Source organism: Physeter macrocephalus, chromosome 14 (assembly GCF_002837175.3).
Source record: "Physeter macrocephalus isolate SW-GA chromosome 14, ASM283717v5, whole genome shotgun sequence".
Taxonomy (NCBI): Eukaryota; Metazoa; Chordata; class Mammalia; order Artiodactyla; family Physeteridae; genus Physeter; species Physeter macrocephalus.
Window position 1 is genome coordinate 78,788,606 of NC_041227.1, and position 17,440 is coordinate 78,806,045.

At 44.0% G+C, this 17,440-nt stretch overlaps 1 protein-coding gene across 1 annotated transcript in view; it reads right to left on the reverse strand.

The window, feature by feature from the left end:
* The window catches only part of SDK1 (sidekick cell adhesion molecule 1), a 538,268-nt gene that overhangs the window by 508,107 nt on the left and 12,721 nt on the right, over positions 1-17,440 (reverse strand). The window contains exons 2-3 of the mRNA XM_024119146.1: positions 16,224-16,330; positions 13,852-13,999 (exon numbers count right to left, since the gene is read on the reverse strand). Of these exons, the coding sequence (XP_023974914.1) occupies positions 13,852-13,999; positions 16,224-16,330 (255 nt within the window). The remainder of the gene's footprint in view (positions 1-13,851; positions 14,000-16,223; positions 16,331-17,440) is intronic.

The window sequence follows — 17,440 nt, forward strand, 5'->3', positions numbered from 1 at the left end:
GGCACGTGGGATCCTCCCGGACCGGGGCGCGAACCCGCGTCCCCCGCATCGGCGGGCGGGCTCCCAACCACTGCGCCCCCAGGGAAGCCCCATTATCCTAGTTTTAATTAAAGTATTATGTAGAGTTGGTGAGATGCAATTATGTGCAACTGACTTAAGATGTGTAATAGGCTAATATTCGTAAAGAAATTCATTATTGTCACTAGATCTGCTCATGTAAAATGAAGTGGTATTTTGTTTTCAAATGAAAAATTGGTGCACAGACTATTAAACTCTTGTCATTAAACACTACGTTGCCAACTCAAATGGAACCAAGTAATTGTAAGATGCCCCTGCCCATCCCTCAGGCTATCCCCTCTGCAGGGGAACGGTCCTCTGGCTGTGATGCACCCTGAATCCCAAAGCAGCAGGTGCAGTGTCAGCTGCCTGCACATGCCCAGTGGCCTTCACTACGTCCATCTGCACTGCATCATGATGCAGGCCTCACACTTCAATACCCGGCTGCTGCCAGGTGTAGCCCATAACCTGGTCTCCTGCTGTTTAGAAGGTAACCCTTCATGTAACAGTGTCACAATGACTAACAACCTGAAAGAAAATGTGAAATTCTCACAACGACCTCAGCCCTCCTCTCACTATGCGCAGTGAGGCTCCCGGATAAAAAGCGCAATGAGCTGGAGCCTTGGCCAGCGTTCTGTACACCGTTCAACAAAGAGATGCAGTGCTTCCAACCTTTTACCGGCTTCTATGGACATTAATAGCAGTCTCCAGGATAATATCAGCTCAGAGGATGGGACTCCTCCTGGTGTGGTTAGAACGACCACAACAAAAAGAACTTTCTGGGCTTCAGAAATCAGCACTTGGAAAAGCCCTTGGAGCATGTATAGGAGCTAAGGCAGAGGTGCTGTGCCCCAGGGCTCCAGCACGTTCTCTTCCCCTGGGTCCCTCCTTCCCAGCTGGCTCTAACTCCCGGAAGACACCTACAGGCACAGCCATGCACTCAGCCACATCTACACAGGACTTTTTGAAGCAAGCATCAGGACATGATCGCTACATGCAATGTCATGCGGGTGTCACGTAGCATGTACTGTCTTCACCTCCTTGAACATTAGGTGGTAAATTACTTCTCACTCCATTATCTCTGGTTAAATCTCCCGACAACTCCAGGAGGAAGAGACCATTCTCCCGCTCCTAAAGGAAGCAGAGGCACCGTGAGGTTACGTGACCTGCCCCCAGGATAGAGAGATGCCCCTGGGTGGGCGTCTTAGTCCATTCAGGCCACTATAACAAAATACCATAGATTAAGCCTTTCATAAGCAAAAACATTATTTCTCACAGTTCTAGAGGCTGGGAAGTCCAAGATCAAGGGGCTGGTGAGAACCCACTTCCCAGTTGTGTCCTCATGTGGTGGACGGGGCGAGGAGCTCTCTGGGGTCTCTTTTACAGGGCACTCATCCCAGCATGGGGCTCCACCGTCATGACCTAAGCACCTCCCGAAGGACCCACATCCTAACACCATCACAGTGAGGATCAGGTTTCAACACAGGAATCTGAGGGGACACAGACGCTCAGTCTACAGTGGTGGCATTCCAAGCTGCAGATGTTGGAGCCAAGCACCCAGAGAAGCAGTCCAAGGAGGTCTTCGCCGTGCTGGTCTACCCAGAGCAAGCCCCTTCCGCGCCAACAGCAGGCACCGTCTAACCATGTCTTCTCTTCCTCCTTCTAAACCCCGGCTCCTCTGCAGCCCAGGTGACCCAACTCCAGCACTGTTTATTCCCGATGGGTCCCCTTCCTCCGCCCGCTGACTGAGGAAGGAGGCCCCTGGCTTTCCACCTCCCCCAGCTCCTCCTCCTGCCGTCATCCTGCATGGCTCAGCATCCACGTCTCCGTCCACTCTCACACTGTGGCCTCCGTCCTCCACTGACATCTCCTCCACACCATCCCGTGCTCACGGTCACCCCCTAAACCTGGCCAGCCCCTACAGAAATTCCACTCTGAAGTCCAGCCCTCAGATGCCCCATGTCTCAGCCCAGTTTTCTGGGAAGCAGAGCCCTTCCTGACGTGTGTGTCATCACAGGTAAGCAGGAAGGAGGGACAGGAGGAGAGGGCACAGACCAAGGAGGGCTTGGTCCCACTGGCCACAGCTGTGTAAGAAGCTGCATGAAGCTGCGCCCCTCGAGAGTCCAGCTGGGAGAAGTCCGCCTGCCGGCCCGCACCCCTCACCTGCATACACCCATCCTGACTAAGGGCCGAAGTCTACCCCCCAAGAATTTAACTTGGCCCCCCTCCTGGACTGCATCACCTGATCCCTTCCAATGCAAGCGAGCGGCTGGAGCACTCACGGTGAGGAGAGGAGGGTCTGAGATGCCGGAGCAGCCACACTTCCTCTGAGTCCCCGACTCAGGTAACCTTCCACCTCACAGGCCACAGTCTCCTGACTCTGCCGAACGGGACCACCCACCACCTCCTCCCTCACACGACTCCCAGACAACCACGAGCCACCTCCCATGTGCAAACCCTCCAGGTGCTTGTTTCTAGGTCCCACGTGACAGGCTACACTCCATCCTTCTTTGTAGAGCCTTCTCTACAACTTTACTGCGACAATCCATGACCACAAACCGCAAAGGTGCCACTGTACTCAAACGGTCCCCTAAGTCTAGCGTGTTGCTCAATTTGCTTTTGACTCTCCAGATAATTACTGAATACCTTCACCTCTCTTCTCGTGTCACACTTTACTCTAAACTTATAACCTCACCCCAATATTCACGGAGGAAATAAAAATCCACAAGAAAACCCTCAGTTTTCCACAAGCATGTCTGCCAGACAACATGCGTCCAAACCCATATCAGGCCTTGTTCCGTAGTGGAAGCTGCCCTTGACTCTATCCAAGGCTGTCCGTGGATGGGCTGTCATACAGAGTGGTGAAGCCTGTGGACCACACCACACCGGGGCCCTCGTGCACGTGCTGGTGATGCGGGTGCCCAGGCCACCCAGCCTCTACCTTCTCCGGGGCTCTGCCCCTCACTCACACTCTCCTTCTCTAGGACAGAGTTTCCATTAGCATATGAATATTCTCTGTTATTTCCCATGTTAAGGAAAAAACCCAACCCCCTGACCTCACGGATCCTCACCATTTCTCTGCAGCCATTCTCGATAAACATTCCCAAAGAGTTCTCATCTTGCTGTCTTTACTTTCTTCTCTGTTATTTAAATGTATTAAAATTGCAATTACCAAACATTTCCTAACTAAAGAGAAATAATAAAATGAAGACCAACATTTCTAACATTCTATTTCCTCCTAGGTTCAATATTCCTTTTCCTCAAGCCCATTCTTAGTAGATCTTCCAGCAAGTTCTCAGAAATGTAAATTCTCAGTCTGAAAATGTCTTCCTTTCTCCCTTACTTTTGGATATTAGTTTGGCTGGATATGAAATTCTGTGATGACAGTTATATCCTCAGGTACTATCATCTTTCCTCTTATTGCTGTCAACTGTCATCTAATTGCTGTTCCACTGAGGAAATATTAGTTTGGCTGGATATGAAATTCTGTGATGACAGTTATATCCTCAGGTACTATCATCTTTCCTCTTATTGCTGTCAACTGTCATTGAGGAAATCTGAATTACATGTATTGCTGCTTTTAAGGTTGCTACTGTGTCTTTGAGGTTCTACAGTTACACTACAATAAGCCTAGATTTGGATTTAGTTTTATTTATCCTATTTGCAGCTTTTCCTGCTTCTTGTCTCTGAGGATTCCTCAAGTTAGGAAATATTGTAACAATTAAACCCTTTGAACATTATCTAGCCCCAGTTCTCTCCATTCTTTCTTTCTGGGACCCATCTTAGGTTTCTACTGATTATCCTCTATATCTCTTTGCCTGTCTTCTGTGCTTTCCATCTTTTTATCTCTGTGCCTGATTCTGAGTATTTTCCTCAGACCTACCAGAACAATATTTCTCACTTTAGCTGCAATACTGTCTGCTCTTTCACCCATTCAATTGATTTTATAAATAAATGATTGTAGTTTTCACTTCAAGAAGTTGAGTTTTTCCCTATTTGGTTCATTTTAAAATCAGCACATTAAAAGATGCTCGACATCATTAGCCATTAGGGAAATGCAAATTAAAAACACAATGAGTTGTAATTATCCATCGAGATGGCTAAAATAAAAAAAAATAGTGACAACATTGAACGCTAGTGAGGAAGCAAAGATACGGGACCATTTGTACATCGTTGGTGGGATTATAAAATGGTACAGTAACTCTGGAAACAGTTTGGCATTTTCTTAAAAAAAACTAAACATGCAAATACCATATAACCAGTCACTGTACTCCTGGGCATTTATCCCAGAGAAATAAAGACATGTTCACACAAAACATGTACAAGAATATTTACAGCAGCTTTATTCGTAAGGGTGAAAAACTGTACACAGCCCAAATGTCCTTCACCTGGTGAAGGGTTACACAAGCTGTGGTATGTCCACACCATGGAAAACTACACAATAAAAAGGAACCCAGCACTCACACATGCAGTAACCTGAACTAAACAGAGAATTATGATGAGTGAAAAACACCAATCCTAAAAGGTTACAGACTGCACAATTCCATTTATAAAACATTCTCTAAACGATAAAATTATAGAAATGGAGAACAGATTCATGATTGCCAGGATTTAGGGTGGGGACAAAGGCTGGTGGAAAGTAGCTGTTGGTATAAACAGGCAACGTGAGGGGTACTGTGGTGATGGACTGTTCTGTGTTTTGAGTGTCTCAACATCAATATCCGGGCTGTGATGCGGCACCACAGCTCTACGAGGTCTCACCCGGCTGTGGTGCTGTACTACAGCTCTACGAGGCCTCACCCGGCTGTGGTGCTGTACTACAGCTCTACGAGGCCTCACCCGGCTGTGGTGCTGTACTACAGCTCTACGAGGCCTCACCCGGCTGTGGTGCTGTACTACAGCTCTACGAGGCCTCACCCGGCTGTGGTGCTGTACTACAGCTCTACGAGGCCTCACCCGGCTGTGGTGCTGTACTACAGCTCTACGAGGCCTCACCCGGCTGTGGTGCTGTACTACAGCTCTACGAGGCCTCACCCGGCTGTGGTGCTGTACTACAGCTCTACGAGGCCTCACCCGGCTGTGGTGCTGTACTACAGCTCTACGAGGCCTCACCCGGCTGTGGTGCTGTACTACAGCTCTACGAGGCCTCACCCGGCTGTGGTGCTGTACTACAGCTCTACGAGGCCTCACCCGGCTGTGGTGCTGTACTACAGCTCTACGAGGCCTCACCCGGCTGTGGTGCTGTACTACAGCTCTACGAGGCCTCACCCGGCTGTGGTGCTGTACTACAGCTCTACGAGGCCTCACCCGGCTGTGGTGCTGTACTACAGCTCTACGAGGCCTCACCCGGCTGTGGTGCTGTACTACAGCTCTACGAGGCCTCACCCGGCTGTGGTGCTGTACTACAGCTCTACGAGGTCTCACCCGGCTGTGGTGCTGTACTACAGCTCTACAAAACCTCTCCAGGTAGGGGAACTGTTTAAAGGGCATATGGGATCTCCCTGTGTTACTTCTTAACAACTGGATGTGCATCTACAATTAGCTCAAAATATTAAGTTTAATTAAAAATGAGGTAAAAACAAATACTGTATGATTTCACTTATAGGAGGGACCCAGTGGAGTCAAATTCAGAGAGACAGAGTAGAAGGGTGGGTGCCAAGAGCGGGGGGAGTGGAGAGTTATCCTTTAATGGGGACAGAGCTGCAGTTTCACAAGATGAAAGAGTTCCAAAGACTGGTGGTGGTGACAGCTGCGCAACAAGGTGAATATATTTAATGCCACTGAATTTACAGTGAAAGATAGTTAAGATGGTAAATTTCATGTTACACATATTTTAGCACAATTTCAAAAAATTTTCCAAAAAATAAAACCACAACTCTCCCAAAGACGACCCACTGTATATGGAATAAAACTCAGCTTTCCTTCCAGATTCTGGCACCTCCAGGATCCCATTTCCTTTCTGGGCCCCTTCTCTTTCCACTCTCTTTGCCCGCTGTTCACGAGGCCCTACGCGCCAGACAACAGTTTAGCAAACACAACAGGCTTTGTATTTGCCTTTGCATGTATGTGGCCCCAGTGCTCAGAATATTCATCCTCTAGATGTGTGCACGGCTAGATCTTTCAGACATGAGCCCGAGAGAGCAGTGCAGCACAGAGGCAAAGTGTGGGCTCAAGAATCAAAGGCTCTAACACTAACCAGCTGCTGGCCTCTCTCTGTCGTTGTTCCTTTCAGCAAAGTGACGATAATAACAGTACAACCCATGGGGCTGCTGTGAGGATTTAATGAATCATTACAGAGAAAACACCTAAAACAGTGCCTGGTACTCAAAAAATATTTAATAACAAGCATTATTAATACCACCTCGAGAATATCACAGAAATTATGTCGAATGAAAGAAGGCAGAAACAAAAGAGTTCCTATGCCATGATTCCATTTATAAGCAATTCTAGCATAAGCAAACTAACCTATGGTAATAGAATGAGATTAGCAGGTGGGGCGGGGCAGGGACCAGGGGTAAGAACTGCCCTCGGGAACTTGCTGAGGATGGTGATTACATCCGTGTACGCATTTGTTAAAATTCAACCTGTGTGTTTAAAATCTGTACATTGTGTTGTATGTAAATTACAACTCGATAAAGTGTCACCTTAAAATGTCACCTGCATAGAGAGGCGTCCTTGACCACTCGAGGCAGAGTGTCCACCTCCCTCCCCTCCCGCTCAGTTCTCTCCTGTCCCGCCCTCCGTCTCCCTCACAGATTTCCGCATCCCCCAAAGCACCCTGGTTATTAACCTGTTTCCACACTGGACCGTAACTCAGTGAAGGCAGAAGCTTCGACGTCCTCACGCCCCCTCCTGTCCCGAGCAGCCACAACAGTGCCTGGCACAAAACAAGTGCTCAGTAGGTACCTACTGAGTGCAGGAGGAGGAAGGAGGAAGGAGGGGGACGGAGAGGCAGGCCTGGCCCTGAGCACCGCCCCGTGAGCATCGCTCCCGTGAACACCAGAAAGCACCTCGGAGGTCTTTCATGTCACCTTCCTCATTTCTGACGTGAGAAAATGGAGGCAAAGGAGAGTAAGTAAGTTTCCCAAGGTCAGAATTAATGGTGGAGGCAGGTCTGGAGCCCCTTATCTCCTAGTCTTTTTTACTTATACCCAACATGGCTCAATTCACAGGTATAGACATACTCTATAAACATTCACAAAATGCCTACAAAACATAATATAAAAATTTTAAAAGCATATTATTTTGAAAAGCCAGTTAACTATAAAAATATTATTACAACCAGATCTACTTCATTCAAGCATTAAGTTGTGACTTCCAATACAAGCGCTAATTAAACAAGTCTTTCTTGCGGCAGTCGAAACGGTAATAGGTTAGCGGACGTTCCAGTATTTAAGCACACGGACAACCCTGAGTCGGCCGTTTCTGAGTCGCCTGGGACGCTGTCTGCTGCCCACACTTCACAGCTCAGGTCCTTCCTGGCAAGCCGTCTCACAAAGCTGACTGGAGGTTTGAAATATTTAACCTATAAACCACGCATTCCTAGGAAAACACATGCCAGTACACTTGTGCTTACACATCCCTGTCAGGTAGGCTACAGGATGCAGTTTGAGCCCAAGAACCCGCCATTAAGCAAAAGAATGGAATTGCACAGGACAAGCTCCTGCGTCCGAACCTGAGAGCTGCCGACATAAACTACCTCCCGGAGGTCAGAGAAATACTGCCTGACGTCAACATTCACATTTCACATTTTGAGAAATAGAAGGAAACAAAGAACATATATCTAAACTGAAATAACACAGAACAATTTTATTATCAAATTAGACTACATTTGTAAGACAAGGCTATAATCATCTTTGATACCCAAAGATAGCAAACTAACTGTTCGGATTCAGTAAATCAGAAAAATAAACATGCACTTTTTTCATCTTCTCAGATAAATAAAACCTATAATTACCAATTCATAATTCTGAGTATAACTTATTCTCAATTCTTCAAAATACTGTTTGCTTTCCCAAGATATATCTCTCCCTCATCAGCACCGTTTTCTCCTGAGGTTTGTTGTGCCATTTTTTTTCCCTGTTTTGGTGAGGATGTTTACAGATATTACATGATTTTTCTTCACATTTCTTCAATCATTCATTCAGACTGTCCAATATTGCATTTCTGCTCTGCATAACACCAGGCCAGACAGAGTTACAAAAACAAAGACGTTTTAGATGGTCGATACCCAGGGGAGGTGGAAACCACTTGCGGAGACGGGGCCGACACATGCAGTACGGGGTTCAGGACTCTCACTAGCTAAAGACTCAAGGTGAGATGCTGAGAGAAAGAGCTGCCGAGCCTGGCTTGTGCAGGTCATGGGTACAGACCCTCAGCTTAACTGCTCCTGGCCTGACACTGTGCCTTTGTCCCACCTCCCCAACTTATTAGTTCCCTACGGAGTCTGCTACCTTCACCCGCTTTGCCATGTTACCTAACAAATTCAACCGTTCCGGGCATTAGGACCTGGGTATCCTTGGGAGGCCATGAACGTGCCACCTTGCTCCCTGCTCCTTGGGCCCGGTTACCACCCTGTCCTCTCCTTCTGGTGGTTTGGTCTGTAGTTCTCTAAATACTCCAACATATTTTCTTTTTGCTTAGCCAGAGCCATCCTCTGTAACTTGCAGCTAAGGGCATCTTAAGTGAAACGATGGAACTCTTTGGGCTTTGCTAACTGGCTTATTTAGTCCATACACAGCTTTAAAGACCTATAAATGTCAACACAGCAACAACCACAAGTTTAACCAAGATCTCTTGGCTAACCTTGAGTCTGATACATACAACTATCTAACGACTGGACCCCCTTAGCCACCTACTAGCACATCACACTTAACATGTCCGACACGAACTTCAGACACCACCACCAACCCCCAGCACACAGACACGGCACTGTTTCACCCCCAATCATCTCCCCATTTCAGAAAATGGTAACTCCATCCTATCAGTTGCTGAGGCCAAAATTCTTAAGAGTTACCCATGGCTTCTCTCCTCTCGTACCCCACATCCAGTCCAATGGGAAATCCCATCATTCCTACTTTCAAACTATATCAGCATCTGACACTTCTCACCATCCTGATCCGAGCCACCTGAATTACTGCAGAAACCCCTCACAGGCCTCCTGGCTTCTGATTCTGTCACCCTACAGCCTGTTCTTAACATAATTCTCTTTTTTTTTTTTAAAATGACTAAACTAGATCTCAATTTATCATTAGAAATAAATCTCAAAATCTAATAATGAGTTGAAAAGAACAATTTATAGATGGATAAATATGGTATAAACACATAAAATTTTTAAATAAATTTACTTATTTATATTTTATTTCTGGCTGTGTTGGGTCTTTGCTGCTGCACGCGGGCTTTCTCTAGTTGTGGCGAGCGGGGGCTACTCTTCGTTGTGGTACGTGGGCTTCTCGTTGTGGTGGCTTCTCTTGTTGCGGAGCATGGGATCTGGGCACGTGGGTTCCAGTAGTTGTGGCTCGTGGGCTCAGTAGTTGTGGCGCACGGGCTTAGCTGCTCCACGGCATGTGGGATCGGACCTGTGTCCCCTGCGTTGGCAGGCGGACTCTTAAGCACTGCGCCACCAGGGAAGCCCTGTTCTCAACGTAATTCTTAATAGAAGAACCCTAAGTGAGACTGCGTCACTCCTCGGCTCAGCTCCACAGAGCAAACGCCAAACTCCTCACTATGGCTAAGTGATCTGGTTCTGGAACCCGGCCCCAGGGCCCTGATGGCCTCATCTCCAGCCCTCTCCCTGGCTCCACACCAGCCCCACTGGCCTCCTTGCTGCCGCTCAAACACCCCGGCACGGTCCTGCCTCAGAGCTCTCACACGCGCTCTTCTCACCAATACACCCCCATGCCTCACCCCCTGGATTCATTCAGGGCTCTGCTCGTCGTTTAGTACCCGAGAGGCCTTCTCTGATTTCATGTCTAAAATGGCCACCACCCCATCCTGCACCCCTACTCTGTCACCCTGCTCTCTTTTCTCCTCACTACGTATCATCAGCTGGCATATCATACACTCATCAGGTTGGCATCTGTTTCCTTCCAGCTGGATGTAGGTTCCCTGAGGAAAAGGACCGTTCTTTTGTTTACTGCTGTCTATTCAGAGCATGCCCTGCACAAGGACTTGGTGAATGAATGAAAAACGATGCCCAAATTGCCGTCAGAACTTTGTTAGTTTTTCATTCAGCCTTTCCCATATGAATGTGAAGCAGCTCAGGTACCACCACCAGGCACCACTACTCTTCTGGAAATGATGAGGAATTTCTGCTATTTTTCCTACACAGTCTATTCTTCATTCAACAATATGGAGCTGAAGAACAAGGAGGCTGGCTGCCCCTGACAGGGCGCCCGATTCCGCACATGGTCAGCACCCCTATGTCTCCTGTTGCCATCCACCCTGCGCTAAGGTACCTGATGATCCCTATATTGAGATAACTTCTGTCTCCATCTCCCACTAGGCCTCTGAATTATATAAAGTCCATGCCTGAATTGGAAGGCCACATCTGCCTTCTCTTTGTCAAAAATTTCTGAAGATAGGGACCAAAAGACCTCATACAGAAAAAGGATAAACAATGCACACGTAGGGATGCTCATTGCTGACAAGAGTGTGTGCGTTTGTGCGAGTCTGTGGCTCGTGGCAAACCCAGGTCAACCTACAGCATTTCACATTGAAACCTGGTGTTCGAAAAAAGGAGAAAAAAAGTTGAAAGCAGTGTAAGGAGAAAATAAATCAAAAGCACGAAGAAGGTTCAGCAAAATAACGTGGAAAGAAGAATTGGCCTGATGCAGAAGAGAGCATGAGATTTAGAGCCGGACAGACCTGGGTTTGAGTACCAGCTCTGCCATTTGTCAGCTGTGTGCCCTTGCGTGGGTCATTTAACATCTCCAGTCTTCAGTTCCGAGAGCTAATTATACCTGCCTCAGAAGGCAGATGTGAGGAGTACAGAAGATACGTTTAAAGTAGTACTCAATAAATAAGAGCTGCTGTTAAAATTATTAATAGACTATTCAACTAATTTTTCAAGTTGAGGAACACTAAACTTACTGTTTCCCTTGAAAATGAAAAAAAAGCCTAAAGCTCACAGTTTTAAGGTCATGAGACAATATTAAAAAATACAGGGGTGGGGTGGCAAGATGAGGTCCTCCCTCCCCATGACAAAGGTACGTCTCTCCCCTGTGTTAGGGAGCTGACCTCAGATAACCAGGCTAAAAGCAGGAGGAGAGAGAGGCTTGACCTGTTTCGACAGGTGCGAAACACTTTGAGCCCGACGTTCCATTTTGAAATGATACCTGGTGGCACAGAACAGGTCTAATGCCATCTGAGTTCTGTCTGCCAACCGTCTGGGCAGAGGCAATGCATAAATGCCCTTCCACCTGATGTCCAAGCTGAACTTTATTAGATGTGTAAAGTAATACATCTTTGAATGATGCATAAACTTGTGGAGAAAACCATGCAAGTGCTGATTTATGGTATCTTGCACAGCAGGTACTTAATAAATATGGGGGTGACGATGAGGTGGAAAATATGAAACTAAAGGGTCTTGAGAAAGTGGAAATATCCATAATCAGCCTCATCTCATCTCTTAAAAAAAAAAAGCTATACAGGCATATTATTCCACTGAGATTGGAGATTCACCAATAGCTTCATGGTTGTAAGCAGACCATTTGTTTGCTATGACACTAAGTTAAAGCCCTCCTAGTGTCTTTGCCTTATTAGCTCACCAGGAATTAAACAGTCTTTAGCAAGAACTTGCAAGTTAAAAAAAAAAACAAGCGTATAAAATTAAGAGTTATTGCATTCTGTATCCTTTTATACTTCTTGAGTAAACGCTGGCTCAGGAACATAGCTGGACCATAGGTTAACAAATGAATTACTCTGCAGTTGTTTGCTACTGAGTTAAAATAATCCTTCCACCCCTGACATTAGTTAGAAGCCCCAGTGTTTGAGAGGAAGCCTAATTCAATCTACCCGCCCCTCCCTGTACCCACTCTTCCCCAAAAAAAAAAGCTATACAGGCATATTATTCCACTGAGATTGGAGATTCACCAATAGCTTCATGGTTGTAAGCAGACCATTTGTTTGCTATGACACTAAGTTAAAGCCCTCCTAGCGTCTTTGCCTTATTAGCTCACCAGGAATTAAACAGTCTTTAGCAAGAACTTGCAAGTTAAAAAAAAAAACAAGCGTATAAAATTAAGAGTTATTGCATTCTGTATCCTTTTATACTTCTTGAGTAAACGCTGGCTCAGGAACATAGCTGGACCATAGGTTAACAAATGAATTACTCTGTAGTTGTTTGCTACTGAGTTAAAATAATCCTTCCACCCCTGACATTAGTTAGAAACCCCAGTGTTTGAGAGGAAGCCTAATTCAATCTACCCGCCCCTCCCTGTACCAACTCTTCCCCAGCACTCATCCCACCTCTGCCCAGCCACGCTGTGCTCAACACTAGGACCTTCCAGAATACTTCACAAGAATCTCTCTCAGCTGCCCTTTTTTTTCAGCCTAACAGTCTTCTAAAAGAATGAGAAATTGATCTTTGTCTTTGTTTCACCCCAACTCCAGAGGCATTTGTTATAATTGGAATGAATATAAAGGTGGATACCTAAGCAACTTTTAAAAAAAATACAGAAAAAGGATAGAAGTTATCCCATTTTTCCAAGGTAATTTATATTTTTACTAGAATCTTAAAATATGGATTTTACATAGTTCAATGTTTTTCCTGTTTCCAATAAGCGAAATAGAAACATCTGCTAAATAAGCTTAAGAACCGTGTAGGCTCAAGCAGAGTTCTGATGCCCAAGTGGAAGAGCGGGGATACTGGACTTAGAGAAGGGACCGCATGGAGGCTCAGATGGGGAGAAAGCACGTTTGAAAATTGCTTCAGCAAATTGCCTTCACATATCCTTTTCGGGGAAAAAAAAAGCGCATTTTCTTCTCACAATTTTTTTTTTGTCTGAGTGCAACCATCTGATGGCATAAATATTTGACGTTTAGCCCAAGCTTATAGCATTTCACAATTCTTTCAGAAATGTCCATCCTCAAAGCCTTTATATTCGGTATATTATCTTTAAATTACATTGCAAAATGCCCACTTATAAAATATATACCAAATGTTCTTTTTAATCACTTAAAGCTGCAAATGCAGAAACTGTTTGGCATTAGATAAATATCTTAAACGTGAAATAGGCAAGAACACCTAGAAATAATGCTTAACTAATCACAAAGCAACTACTCTGCAATAGATGGGTGAACCACTAATTAGACAAAAGGAAATAAAACTGTCACGGTGGGATAAAAGGATAAAGAGAAATAAGCAGCAATTACTGTTTTATCGTCACAGAAAGTAGCATCAAACACGGCTCAGTGAAAGAGGGAGAAAAACCCACAGCTCTATAAGTAAACACGAGCACTCATTAAATTAGTACTTGGAGCTAAACACAACTCATGATGAAAATGACAGCTCAAAAAGTGCACTCAAAAAAGGAAAAAAAAATACCATAAAGAGTGTGTAAAGGTGCTTTAGTTAGGGTATGCGGCATATTAAAGAATAATATTACATGACGATTTTCTTAAACTGCTTAAAAATTTCCAAGCCAGTCTTAAAATAGCTGTTTATTAAGGATTGAGGTAGGTCTACTAGACCAGGTTAGTCTTTTCAAAGTTTAATTGGTACACTTAATATGGAAATGGTACCAACAAGCGTAATGAGATGTATTTTAAACTTTAAAGTTTGGAACAACTTACATTCTGTTGCTTGGAATAATCTTGTGCCCTTCTCTGAACCAAGTCACTTGAGGTCTGGGGCAGCTGGTGATGGGCAGTAAGTTGAGTACAGCTGCATGTCCTTGAGAGACCATTTTTCTCTGATCTGTATCCATGAAATTTCCCATATCTGCAAAGAAAAATCAGACCTTTTAAGTTTCAGAAAATTCTTTTTTGAGGGGGCGGGAGGTCAAAGATGGAAATAACTATATTTTATTGCAAAGTCACCAATGTTGCTATAATTAAGCAGTGAGACCAGAGGTGAGCAGTGATGCTGATGAGCACAGACCGGGTGGTAAAGTGAAGCGTGAGGCAAAGCCACGCGCCTCCAAAGTACCCACGAAGTGCACGGATCAGCGGAACTTCCTGGTCTTTGTGTCGCTGCAACAATACAATGAGATGTTTGCAACCAATTTTAATATTGAAATAAATTGTGGAAAAGCATCCCCACGCCACATGAAGCATTTTCCCAGAAAGGATAATAAAATGATCTCAGACATCCCCCGGCTCCCAGGTCTCTCCAGCTGGTTCTCCCCAGGCACCCGCTGCTGTCCTGCTCAGTTTCTCCTTTTCTTTGTTTCTGGGGTGAATGCTCCCTAAAAGATCTTTGGGGAGAAATATTTAACCACTGATTCATTTTTAGAGGGTCCTCCAAACCCCATACTACTGACTTAATTGGGGGCAGGTAGGTTTTGTTCCAGTCTTTGTGCTACTGCTTTACAACATTTAAAAAATGAGATCACAGGAAAAAACCCAGCCTTTAGAATGTGGGTATCTGTGGCCAATTTTTAAATCGGTACCATTTGAAAGTTTTAAAAAATTTCCATATTATGATTAGCTACAGATATATGTATACATACACATTGATATGGCACATATACTACATTTTTGTCTGAACGTATATAAATTTGGAACAGTCCATCAAAGAACTCTATTATCAACGGATTTGTGATTCAGAAGAAATTACTGACTATGTTACAAGCAGTGTTTAATAGTCTAGGAAAAGATGAGACAAATGAAACAGATTAGGAAAATATGCACGGTTACTTTAAAGTTTAGTGAAATTTGTCATCAAAGAGAAGGAGAAAAGAGATAAAATCTAGCGCTAGAGGTAAAGGACAGAAACAAGGATATTATATTAAACAATTTACTACATATAATAAATTCTAAGCTTGTTCAAATATGTTTTGGGTATTGACCTTAATTTTTGATTTATGAATTATGCTTTCAATTATTCAATTGAATAAAAGTTCTGAATTATGCTGCAGACAGGTTTAGTTGAGTGACTTCACCACCACAGTTCAGAAAAATCTAAGCCTCCCTAGTAATTAAAACTATAACCAAACATGTAGAGCAACAGCACCTTACCCAGTCACTAGTAATTACCGTAGAAAAGTAGAATAACTAGCAATTATTTTAATTGATACAGTAACACTGAAAACCACAAGCCTTAACCGGGGTCAAAATGACATATGAGAAAATATTGTCATCATTGGTTCACACACCCCAATTTAGGAGCTTTTTAGAGTTCTCTAAATCTATCATAACATATTTATACGTAATTTAAAATTTCTTTTCAATGAAGAGACATTTTGGTAGTAAATTCAAAATACAATAAAGCCTACCGGCCATTTGAGATGGACCCTCTACCCATCACAGATTTTGGACTAGGCAAGCATTAAATGTTTTGCATCAGCCAAACATTCCCTCTCCACATCCTCCTAAAGACGACACCAAAATTCAAGGCCCCTGCATTCTGATATGCCCTCCACTTACTTTTAAAGGTTTCATTCTCCAAAATGGCCTGCCCAGTAGAGAATTAATTCATTCACTACAGCATTAATACATGCTATCCACATACTTTTTGTTGTGCAGCTGAAGGATTTCTAAACAAATCACTGGCAAGAACTGAATATGAATTGATAAAATTTTAACTAATTGGGTTTAATCTTTTATTTTAAAAATATCTGAACCTGGATGTGATAAAAGCTAAGAGCAGCTATCACTCATGAAACAGAAGGCGTCTTGCTCATCTTTTATTTTAAAAATACCTGAACCTGGATGTGATAAAAGCTAAGAGCAGCTATCACTCATGAAACAGAAGGCGTCTTGCTCATCTTTTAAATCCTCAGCAGAGCCTTATCTACTGAATTGAAAACAGCGGCATTTACCTCATTAGCCCCAGACCATCGCCAGACCAGCTGCATTAGCTATTTACTTCTCTCAACCGATTTGAGAAATTATACAATTCCAAATAGAACCCAAGATAGAAACTCGACTCCCACCATGGTTAGAGTGATTTTGATTAGTGTTTTGTTATTTAACATTTGTAGATCTTTTCAGTGTTCACATACATGCGACTTGAACTTCTGATCTTCTCTGCAAGAGGGCTCCCATTCTGTTTCGAACCACACAGCGGTAAAACCCAGCATCCAGCCTCTGTAAAGATGGGATAACATACCTGCCAAACACCAAAAAGCAGTGTTAATGGTTCCGTACCTAGGCAGCCAGCCTTGGCATCTCATCTAGTATATTTTGGTATCTAGTACCAAAAATATTTAATTTTTGATAAACTACTATCTATGCAAGCCTTCCCTGACCTACACACTTACCGCAACTGCAATTTGGGAGATTATTTAATTGCTATTTGTCTCTCCAACTAGGCTGTAAATATCACATGAAGCTAGGTTCTGGAACTGTCTTGCTCACCATTGTACCCCTGTGCCATCACGTAGTATCAATAGGTATCACTCAAAACTGCCTGAATGAATAAGAACTGTTAAATAGCTAAAAATCATTACACGTAAACCAGACCTTTCAATGTTTTTTTATAATTCTCTCTCTCAGAATTTCTAAAAATTATTTCTAGAACTGGCAATGGTCTTAACATAATGTGTTGTGTCGTTCTGCATCCAAGTTCAAACAATGCAGGATGAGACACAGGTGTCACTCAGGCAAAGCAAGCAGTGACATCGGGGCACAACTCCCCTCTGCAGTCCCCACAGCGAGCAGACAGCCCCCAACACCATTTACACACTTTCCTTACTTCACATATGGCTTGACATTAACTTTTCAAACTTTTTGGATTGACTGGGAGGTTATTTCATTTGTACTTTCCATTCCTGCGACTCTAAGTAACCATCCCTGAAATCGCTGCCTTTCTAAAAACGTCAGTCAATTTTACAGGGGGGACAAAGTAGCTAGAAGATACAGTTTCCATAAAAGCCCTGGTTTGGGTTTATGGTTACTTTTATAATTCTGGATATTCTAAAACCCACGAACAAGCAGGGGGTACACCCGAGGACCACTTCATGTGAGTTCTGCAGCTCCGGAGCTCAAACCTTTCATGCTACCTAGACGAGTGCAGTTAATTGCTTTCTAAGCCATATTCACCAAAACTCAAGAATAAGGCTTGATTTTCACACATGGGAGGGTGCCTATCCTAAGAAAGAATAAGAGAGCTAAAACCCAATCAAATAGGAGCCTACTTTCCAAAAAAAGAGAAAACACCGTGATGCTATCCTTTCTAAAAACATGTTCTGATAACAGTTATCTTCAATTTAAAAATATT